The sequence below is a fragment of the Aulonocara stuartgranti genome, assembly GCF_965226115.1.
Source record: "Aulonocara stuartgranti genome assembly, chromosome: 2".
Taxonomy (NCBI): Eukaryota; Metazoa; Chordata; class Actinopteri; order Cichliformes; family Cichlidae; genus Aulonocara; species Aulonocara stuartgranti.
The window spans coordinates 9,466,909-9,478,627 of NC_138940.1; the positions used below are offsets into that span (position 1 = coordinate 9,466,909).

Below are 11,719 nucleotides of genomic sequence, written 5' to 3' on the forward strand. Positions count from 1 at the left end.
CCAACAAATGGTCCCACGTGGAAATGTATGTACACAACCTGACAGGACACATTGGTGGTTATTTTTCTGTTGATCTGAACAATAATCTGTCTTCTTACCCTTTTGTGACACTTAAAAAATTTTTTTAGCCAAAATCCACATACTGACTGGCCGATTTATTAGGTACAACTGTTCAGCTGTTAACCCGTTTCAAATGAGTGCAACTCTAGACATGAGCAAGACGACCTGCCGAAGGTCAAAGTGTGGGTCTGGATGTGGAAGAAAGATGATTTAATGGACTCGTGATGTGGTTGTCCATGCTAGACAGGCCGGATGGGTGGTGTTGATGTCAAATGACCTGACTGCCTCAAGCCAATACAATACCCCTACTTGTTAGGAGCTTTGGGCCCCTTGTTTATATAAGAATAAGTTATCATTTTAAGAAACACCAAGTTGATGTTCATAGAAGTACATACATACACACACACACACACACACACTATTGCTTACCTACACACATCAGATATTGATAACCTTTAACTGACCCCTGATCTCCTAACTGTTCCTTAGGCCTGACTCCGGGATCCTCTCGTACTCGCTGTCACTTTCATCCAGTTCGCTGTCCTATATTGAAACAATGTTAGGGTCTGATCTTGGATCAATGTTAAATTCTGATTTTGATTTTCCACCACGTTTGCACCCTTGGATAATATTGAAACAACAATAAAATCATCATTAAAAACCAACAGGACTTCACAGGTATTTCAATCAATAATAAACCACTGCAAATTACCATCAATACCTGTGAAAAAGACAACTGTGTATGATATAAAAAGAGGATAACCATTATCTGTTAAGCATTATGTTACAATTTAACATAATGTAAAATTGTAACATTGTACACATAATGTTACAATTTAACATAATATAACACTGTAAACAATGTTACAATTTTACATTATGGTAGAATTTAACATAATGTAAAATGGTAACATTGTAAACATAATGTTACCATTTAACATAATGTAAATGGTAACATTGTAAACATAATGTTACCATTTAACATAATGTAAAATGGTAACATTGTAAACAGAATGTTACCATTTAACACAATGTGAAATGGTAACATTGTAAACAGAATGTTACCATTTAACACAATGTAAAATGGTAACATTGTAAACAGAATGTTACCATTTAACAAAATGTGAAATGGTAACATTGTAAACAGAATGTTACCATTTAACACAATGTAAAATGGTAACATTGTAAACAGAATGTTACCATTTAACACAATGTGAAATGGTAACATTGTAAACAGAATGTTACCATTTAACACAATGTGAAATGGTAACATTGTAAACAGAATGTTACCATTTAACACAATGTGAAATGGTAACATTGTAAACAGAATGTTACCATTTAACACAATGTGAAATGGTAACATTGTAAACATAATGTTACCATTTAACATAATGTAAAATGGTAACATTGTAAACAGAATGTTACCATTTAACATAATGTGAAATGGTAACATTGTAAACATAATGTTACCATTTAACATAATGTAAAATGGTAACATTGTAAACAGAATGTTACCATTGTACATTATGTTAATTATAACTAACGGATTTACTTTACCAAATGGACCATCCCGGCCTTGCCGTATTGGTCTATTTGATTCACCTTTGTTTTTATTGTTTATTTTATTTTCACTTGCTACACATAGGACAGACATGACTGGGGGAAAGAAAGGGGAGAAAGAAAGAGGGAAAGAAAAACAGCAGGGAAGAGGAATGGTGATAAAGGGCAAAAAACAAAAACCAACAAAACAAACAGACAAAAAATATATATATCAGTCACTTCAACTCAAAGAAGTCCAGACGCTTTTCTTTCCAAGCTCCTTTGACTGACTGTTAGGACAACTTATTTATTGCAAGCATGCAGTACAAGAATAACTCGATGTTTCTGACTTTGCATTACGAATTGTTTACCCACTGACAAACATTTCAAATTAAATTAAATTAAAAAACAATTTGTGGTAACCTGATTTTAATTAAAAATGAATCATTAACAACACTTCTTGTAATGGTGTCAAAATCAGCCCAACTTTTATTTTCAAATGCAAAAAGTAAAAGAAAATGAGCCAACATACTGGACACATATAATTGTCAATATAATTGTTTATAAACAATTATACTGTCATCATTGTTACAGATATGGAAACTTTATTAACAATTTGTCCAAGTAAAAAATGCCCTGCTAATTGTTGGGGTTTTCTCTCCTCTAGCCCTTTCCTTTAAGCTCTTCTTTACATCCCCCCACCCCCACCTTTTCTTTTTTCTTAATAATATAACAATAAAAACAATTGGCTGCATTTTAAATGTGTCAGATCAATGTCTTTATTCAAGAATACAAGAAATGGTAATAGCTGCATGTGTGTTTGTGTGTGTGCATAATATGCATACTTTACTTGTTGGATCCAAATCCCACAAGGAATCAAATAAAACAAGAAGACAAACAAAAACAAAACAAAAATATATTTCTCTCCCTTCCCAGGTCAGGTTCACAAAAGCATTGCAGCTCTTTATTCCTCTTGTACAGCTCCAGAGTCTGTCAGCCAAAAAGAAACTACTGAGGTTCCAACACCCAGTGTTTCTGTAAACACAGATGAAAATGAACAGTCATCCACATCTAAAAGATTTGTAGATTCGAGGGACCGGTATAATTCATCTAGTACATCTTTGTTTAAACCTCAGAACACAAAAAGGGAACAAACCATTGTATACAGATTTAAAAGTGCGCAAAGCAACGAACAGTCACCCTCTGAAACAGCTGAGGTTATCACAACCATTGTTTCTGTAAATACACAGGAACAGTCACCCACCTCAAAAAGATTAGTATATTCAAGGGACCAGTGTATCTACTCTGGTCAAAAGAATCCATGCTTCGTACTGATGTCCACAATTCTTTTTTATTCCTCTCACAATCATGGAGCACCGTGAAAACTAGAAACGAGTAAAATAATATCAATAGCACATATGACATCCATCTCAGCCACTTATTTCTTTTCACAAGGTGCACAAGTGCTTAACAAATAACAGCATAATGTTTTTACCGTGTACGCCTTGTAAAACCAGTAGTAGAAAAGTTGTAGATTCGTGCTCTTGTGGGGGAGACGTATGTTAACCACCACCTCGATAGCTAGCCGAGAGTTCGAGGGTCACTAGAGCCGCCGAGAACGCATGAACTACTTACGGTAGGACGTTTTGCCAAAGTAAGACGTTTTGTCAGAACACCGAGTCCTCAGGAGGATGCAGCCCATGAATTTGGACACGATCTCAGATGCACTTCTGGTGTTGTCATGGCAACCCACACAAACATTTCAGCGTCAGCTACAATGAGGCGGAGCCCTTACTGGGACACTGAGCTCAGGTAGAGTGAAAGACAACATTTTTCCGCATCCAAAACAGCAGCGCTGTTCCTGTGACCTCTAGTAAAGCCTCTACTTGGGAAAAGGGAGTCTTTCATCAAAGCATCCTGCAGAAGTTGAATAAAAATATGCAAATGTTTAAATGATGCAACTTAATGAAGGCTGACAGCAGTTGTACTATTTTACATTGCAGCGAACAGGGGTGACCATTATTTTCAACGTTTTTACAGCATTTTTCATATTGAAAGTGAAATAATATAAATAATGTCTCAATTAAATTGTGTTAATATTTAAAAATACAAAAACTACAGCTTCGTTCACAAGCCAATAAAAATGTACTTGGGCCAGTAAAACTCAGAGCCACTAACCTGCATCTATAGCCTTGAGGATCCAATACTTATATGAGGGTATTGTTCATGAGATCCACCTGATTTTTAAGCTTAAGCAATTGTGCTTCAGAGATTTAAGTGCATCTCCCTCTTGTGGTAAATAAAAATAACACTTATTCAGCACCTGGTTGTTGCGGCTGCATCAGGACACCAGATGTTCAGCCTCCATCCTGCATGCATGGATGGATGCATGGATGGATCAGTTTGTAGGCTGTGTGTGGTCAGCAGCAGGCTGCTGGGTGTGGACCAAGAGGGAAAGCCCAGCATGTGAAACCCATCAGCAGAAGGCCAGAACAAAGGTGCACAGACAAACGCAGCCCAGACACTCAGGCAGGACGAGTAAAATAAATGGCAGCAAACACAGTATGATGTGGTAAAATGTGCTTTCTTTCACAAACAGATAGCACAAACAAGAATCACAAGAATCTCCTTTGTGGTTCTTGTTTTTCTTTTGAGTACATTAATAAAAAGTTGAAATAAAGTGGCAATAAAATTCATGCACTGAAGACCACACGAAACCCTAATTCACCCTACTACCTGTTGCCTTCACATTCCATTTGCATCCCTTGTCCACAGAATCAAAAATGACCCTTCTTCGCTAAAGATCGAACATAAAGCAATTGCATTTTAAATGGAAGCCCATTTTGCATTAAGAAACACTATCAGCAATCAGAAATTGTGTATATCAGAGTTCTCTGTTTTTACTGTCCTGAAAACTGCATTAATTCAGTGGATGCGGTTAGGTTCAAAACAACGTAATATAAGAGGGCAACCAATTCAATCTAAGAGGGATCCAATTTTTATCCATTCATGTACCAGCTACTGGCTTTTTGCTGTTATGTTCTCATATCGCGTGAGAGTTTATTTGCCAGGTGTCAGAAGTCTAATAATAAAGCTCCGGCACAACGTGGTCGAAGTTACCCGCATATCGGATCGCATCATGTCAGTGAAGATCGACGCCGACCCGACCGTCCTACGGATTATCTCCTGCAGGGACGTGCAGAGAGGTTTAAAGGGGCGGGTGCTCAAAGTTAAAAAGGGGCACATTGAACCATGCTGAATAACAACAACACACATTCATCAAGAATCTAATATGGGAAGGGCAGGGCTGTGTTGATCTGAGACTGTAGACATTAAAAAGTCCACAGGAGAGATGGTAGCTGATTAAACAAGTTTCATGAGATAATAACAAAATGCAAAGATTGGTGACAGCGCTTGGAACCATAAGGCAACGAAAAACTGTGACATAAACTCGGCTCTGCCTGTGAATCACTCTTTGCTTCTCTTCTTCCTTCCTTCCCATCATTTCATATATCACTCTCCACTTGCTGTCTATCTGAGAACAAGGCACAACTTGCTATTGCAATAAACTATAATCTAATTATCCACACCTAACAACTCTTGCACTTAATCTATAATAAAATGATGACAGCAAAATGTTATAGCCCTGCCTTTAGTAGCCTCATACAGCTCCTACTGTTTCCTCCTCATGTCCTTACCAGCCATGTCTGCACAATGTTATATCATGAGTAATATTTTTTTAAATCCAGCTAAATAAAACACACACATGCACACACAGTGACATTTTAGACCTTCTTCAGAATACTGTATATACTATGGGCATCCTTACATTATTATTTATTACTAGAGCTACAATAATAAAGCAATGAGGAGGGGGAAGTAATAAATATGAAATAATGTATTTATGATGATTCCATTTGTTTCACTATCCACTCTGTGCAGGGCAAAGCTTATTACATTTTTAAACTGTAGAGATACAATCATTTTACTGCTGTAAAATCCAACTTTTGTCTTATTTAAAATATAAATCTAATATAATCTGCTTCTTAATGTATGTTCTTTAAAATACAGCGTGTGTTTTTTAATATATTATAATTATAATAATTATTATGTGGACATGCATATTAGATCGTTTTTTAGTGAAATATAATCCCTCCAGAAAGGCAGGAAATGCCCAGAAACTTACTTTAAAACTAAATATGTTCCCTAAAACGGTGACAGAGCTACAGACCCATGACAGCCTTACACAGGTAGCCAGCAGCTATGACCAGCACTACTTGTGCAGTTAATAAAAGGACAGGTAATGTTTGTCACGCTGTTGCACACACAGCACGCTCGTTTGTTTCAGTTCGTCAGTTGCAACAAGACAGCTTACCAACGTGTATGTAATAAGCTAATACTCCTGTGTGCTACACACTACAGTGTGCGCTGTACACCTACTTACTGGGTTTGTCGCATCAGTCTGTGTCTCTGAGTTAACTTGTGTTTCTCCTACAGCTCCGGACCGCAACAAATGCGCGTGCTCTTTGTGAGCTCGTTCCCGGCTCGTAACCAGCGCGTTCTGCCGTCGAGGGCGATCATTGGTTAAATGTGATCATGTGACTGATGCAAGCCAGATCCTTTTATTTAGCAAAACTATGATTAATAGTTAAATATTATTGTTGAGGGGCACAGACAGGACTCCGCACGCACACACACATAAAATAAATAAATAAATAAATAAAAAAAATTTAAAAGTTGCCTCAACAAAAGGGCACTTTGGGCACTCATCAGGAAAGGGGCGGGTGCTCAAGCCCCTCTAGCCCCCCCCTCTGCACGTCCCTGGTCTCTATCCATCTAGTATTAAATCTTTCTGGGAAACAAGTATGTATATTATGCACACACACAAACACACATGCAGCTATTACCTATTTCTTGTTTTTATACCTAAGATGAATTATTGTTGAATGAAGACATTTTTCAAACAAATGTAAAATGTGGGCAATTGTGTTTATTGGGTAAAGGAAAAGGCAGAAGGGGGGGAAAGGATAGAAAGAATGAAAGAGAGAGATGAGAGAAAACCCCAACAATCCCCTCTGAGCAAGCAGCAGGCGACAGTGGATAGGAAAAACTCCTTTTAAAGTGAAAGACACCTAAAGGAGAAACCTATGGCAGAACCAGGCTCAGGAGGGGGCAGTCAACTGCCGGGACTGGTCGGGGGGTGAGGGTGAAAAAAGAAAAAGGAGGGAGGGGAAGGGGGGAAATGAAGATGGAATAGAGGTGGAGGAAGACGAGGTTACATCAGGTGAGAAGCAGCAGTGCCCCTCCTCCAGAACCAGTGGAAGCGTTTTTTCTTCTTTTTCAGATACTCTTCCACCAGCACTTTTTTCTCAATGATGAGGGTTTTCAGCTCATCGATTGTTTCTGCGTTTTCTTTCTCAAGTTTGTTGCATCTTTTCACCATGTCTTCTAATTGTTCTTGTTTTTCTTTAAGCTTGTCTTTCAGTTCTTTAACTGTTGCCTCCTCTATTCGCTTTGCCTTGTGCACATCTGTGTGCATGTCTTCCAGCTGCTGGTTTCTCTTCTGGATTTCTTGAAGTCTACACTGCAGGTCTTTATGTGTTTTCTGTTGTTCTTGCTTTTGCGCCTGGATTTCAGTGTTTTTGTACTTCAAGGTCTTAGAAAGTTCCTCAAGTTCGGTATTTTTTCTCAGCATCTCATTGATGCTACTCTGCATCGCTGAGCATTGTTTTTCCAGCTTTTTCTTTTCTTCTTCCAGTACAGTTGATTTGTACTTTGTTTCGTTATACAATTCTTGGAGTGCTTGATTTTTCCTCTGGAGATGAAGTTTTTCTTCTTCCTGTTGTATTTTCTGTTGGTCTTTTTCTTGAAGAAGCTCTTTATTTCCGTGCACTTTTTTATCAAGCCTGATTTGGAGCGATCTGTGTTTTTCCTCCATCTCGTCAAGCTTGGAGTCCATTTCCTTCTGTTTCATTTCCATTTGCTTCTTGTCTTGAAGCAACTGTTGACTTTTGTGCAGAGTTTTGTCATGTTTCACCTGCAGCGCTTTGTATTTTTCCTCCATGGCTTGGAGTTTGCTCTGCAGGTCTCTCTGCTCTACGGGCTCTTGTTTCTTTTCTTGGAGGTTCTCCTTATTTCTCTCCAGAGCTTCATCAAGCATTACTCGCAAGCCTTCATTTTGTTTCTCAATGTTCCTCAGCTTGCAATCCATTTCTTCCTTTTTTATTTTCTGTTGGTCTATCTTGTGAAGAAACTCTTTATTTCTCTCCAGAGCTTCATCAAGCATCACTTGCAAGCCTTCATTCTGTTTCTTGATGTGCCTCAGCTTGCAATCCATTTCTTCCTTTTTTATTTTCTGTTGGTCTTTCTCGTGCAGAAACTCTTTATTTCTCTCCAGAGCTTCATCAAGCATCACTTGCAAGCCTTCATTTTGTTTCTCGATGTTCCTCAGCTTGCAATCCATTTCTTCCTGATGTATTTTCTGTTGGTCTTTTTCTTGAAGCAGCTCTTTATTTTTGAGCAGTGTTTCCTCAAGAGTTAGTTGCAGCATTTTCAGTTTTTCCTCCAAGACTTCAAACTGGGAGTCTGTTTCTTTCTCCAGCATTTCTTGTTGCTCTCTCTCTTGAATGAACTCTTTATTTCTGTGCACTGTTTTCTCAAGCTTGATTTGGAGCGATCTGTGTTTTTCCTCCATCTCGTCAAGCTTGGAGTCCATTTCCTTCTGTTTCATTTCCATTTGCTTCTTGTCTTGAAGCAACTGTTGACTTTTGTGCAGAGTTTTGTCATGTTTCACCTGCAGCGCTTTGTATTTTTCCTCCATGGCTTGGAGTTTGCTCTGCATGTCTCTCTGCTGTGTGGACTGTTGCTTCTCTTCTTGGTGGATTTCCTTCAGTTTTTCCAGAGCTTCGTCAAGCTTCTCTTGGAGCTCCTGATTCTTCTTGACCATGTTTTCCTGTTTTATGCTCTCTTTTTTCTCCTTTTGGAGCAGATCTTTATTTTTTTCCAGAGCTCCATCAAGCTTTTCTTGGAGCTCCTGATTCTTCTTGAGCATTTTATCCCCTTTAATGCTCTCTTTTTTCTCATTTTGGAGCAGATCTTTAATTTTTTCTAGAGCTTCATCAAGCTTTTCTTGGAGCTCGTGATTCTTCTTATCTTGGAGAGCCCATTGTTTCTCCTCAATAATACCTTCCCTTTCCTGAAGCTGGTAGGATAATTTTTCTAATTCAGCGCTCTTTCTCTCATTTTCTTCTGTCAGGATCTTAATCTTTTCTCTGTTCATGAGATTTTCCTTCTCCATTTCTTCCAATCGCTTTTCCTCTAATTCCACCTGTTCATCCCAAGGAAGAGAGCTGATGTAAGGGTCTAGGGACTCATACCATGGAATAGAGCTGGGGTCAGCTTCTTGTCTTTCTTGCTCTTTCTGAGACATGTTGGAGTCTGTATACCGTGAGTACGAAAAGTATCCAGATGTTTGAAAATGCTTTACTGGTGAACGTTTGAATGCTGCTAACATAAGTGCTGCAAATAACGGACTGAAAGTTGTACCTCCTCACCCCTATTTATGGATTCAGAAGCCTGTGACATCACAATTCCATAAGCCAATGAGGTTGTCACATGACATTCTAGAATGAGGTCATGTTTTTGTATGAATTTTTTAAATAACATCAACATTCCGTAAGCCAATGAGGTTCTTACATGACTTTTGAATGAGGATAATTATTTTGTGTTAATCGACATAGCCTGCTGCAGCTCAGAGCTCGTGAGCTCAAACGATCCTCCAACCTCAGCCTCCCGGTAGCTTGGATTACAGGCACGCGCCACCGCACCCGGCGAGAAGCAGCTACGTTAACAGGGCTTTTAACTATGTCTGAGGTGACATCATGACACTAACCTGCTGCCCATCATTAGCAAAGTTGTAATGATGGGCAGCAAAGATGAGGAATGAATGGTGCACAATTGTTATATGCAAGTTTTTAGAAAGCTCGTGGTTAACCCAAGAGTATTTTGTCACAATATCAAGAAGAGTAAAGCTTCAATGTCAAGAATAGATAGGAATATAGGGAATTATATATTTTTATTTAAAGACAGGACTCACATGTTTTCATTTCTAGTCTTTAAAACCTGTCTCTATCAGGGACGTGCAGAGAGGTTCAAAGGGGCGGGTGCTCAAAGTTAAAAAGGGGCACATTGAACCATGCTGAATAACAACAACACACATTCATCAAGAATCTAATATGGGAAGGGCAGGGCTGTGTTGATCTGAGACTGTAGACATTAAAAAGTCCACAGGAGAGATGGTAGCTGATTAAACAAGTTTCATGAGATAATAACAAAATGCAAAGATTGGTGACAGCGCTTGGAACCATAAGGCAACGAAAAACTGTGACATAAACTCGGCTCTGCCTGTGAATCACTCTTTGCTTCTCTTCTTCCTTCCTTCCCATCATTTCATATATCACTCTCCACTTGCTGTCTATCTGAGAACAAGGCACAACTTGCTATTGCAATAAACTATAATCTAATTATCCACACCTAACAACTCTTGCACTTAATCTATAATAAAATGATGACAGCAAAATGTTATAGCCCTGCCTTTAGTAGCCTCATACAGCTCCTACTGTTTCCTCCTCATGTCCTTACCAGCCATGTCTGCACAATGTTATATCATGAGTAATATTTTTTTAAATCCAGCTAAATAAAACACACACATGCACACACAGTGACATTTTAGACCTTCTTCAGAATACTGTATATACTATGGGCATCCTTACATTATTATTTATTACTAGAGCTACAATAATAAAGCAATGAGGAGGGGGAAGTAATAAATATGAAATAATGTATTTATGATGATTCCATTTGTTTCACTATCCACTCTGTGCAGGGCAAAGCTTATTACATTTTTAAACTGTATAGATACAATCATTTTACTGCTGTAAAATCCAACTTTTGTCTTATTTAAAATATAAATCTAATATAATCTGCTTCTTAATGTATGTTCTTTAAAATACAGCGTGTGTTTTTTAATATATTATAATTATAATAATTATTATGTGGACATGCATATTAGATGGTTTTTTAGTGAAATATAATCCCTCCAGAAAGGCAGGAAAAGCCCGGAAACTTACTTTAAAACTAAATATGTTCCCTAAAACGGTGACAGAGCTACAGACCCATGACAGCCTTACACAGGTAGCCAGCAGCTATGACCAGCACTACTTGTGCAGTTAATAAAAGGTCAGGTAATGTTTGTCACGCTGTTGCACACACAGCACGCTCGTTTGTTTCAGTTCGTCAGTTGCAACAAGACAGCTTACCAACGTGTATGTAATAAGCTAATACTCCTGTGTGCTACACACTACAGTGTGCGCTGTACACCTACTTACTGGGTTTGTCGCATCAGTCTGTGTCTCTGAGTTAACTTGTGTTTCTCCTACAGCTCCGGACCGCAACAAATGCGCGTGCTCTTTGTGAGCTCGTTCCCGGCTCGTAACCAGCGCGTTCTGCCGTCGAGGGCGATCATTGGTTAAATGTGATCATGTGACTGATGCAAGCCAGATCCTTTTATTTAGCAAAACTATGATTAATAGTTAAATATTATTGTTGAGGGGCACAGACAGGACTCCGCACGCACACACACATAAAATAAATAAATAAATAAATAAAAAAAATTTAAAAGTTGCCTCAACAAAAGGGCACTTTGGGCACTCATCAGGAAAGGGGCGGGTGCTCAAGCCCCTCTAGCCCCCCCCCCTGATCGCCTGCTATGCACCACAGACCAACTGCCCCGACGAGGAGAAGACAGAATTCTGGCGCGCCCTCGACGACCACCTGCAAACGATTAGCCCTGAGGAACACGTGGCGGTAGGCGGCGACCTAAATGGACATGTAGGCAAGGGGAGAGACGGATATCACCGATTCCATGGCGGCCAAGGATTTGGGACCAGAAACGACGAGGGTTGCCGGGTACTGGACTACGCAGAGGCCCACGAGCTTGCCGTGACCAACACCTTCTTCAAAAAGAAGCCGGCACACCTCATCACGTACTCCAGCGGCGGCAGAGACACCCAAATCGACTACTGGCTAGTCCGAAGACCCCATCTCAGCCTAGTCACGAACG

At 39.2% G+C, this 11,719-nt stretch overlaps 1 protein-coding gene across 3 annotated transcripts in view; it reads right to left on the reverse strand.

Annotated features, from left to right (window-relative positions):
* Positions 1-11,342, reverse strand: part of LOC309688771 (uncharacterized protein) — a 29,913-nt gene extending 18,571 nt beyond the window's left edge. Inside the window, exons 1-2 of one of the 3 annotated variants that reach the window (XM_082504721.1) lie at positions 6,044-9,724; positions 470-603 (exon numbers count right to left, since the gene is read on the reverse strand). In XM_082504721.1, the coding sequence (XP_082360847.1) occupies positions 6,875-9,112 (2,238 nt within the window). In that variant the 5' untranslated portion in view covers positions 9,113-9,724 and the 3' untranslated portion in view covers positions 470-603; positions 6,044-6,874. Of the gene's footprint in view, positions 1-469; positions 604-4,757; positions 9,725-10,985 lie in introns of those variants that run through there. The other 2 variants (XM_082504722.1, XM_082504720.1) reach the window with 2 other exon arrangements.
* Positions 11,343-11,719: the final 377 nt, after the last annotated feature.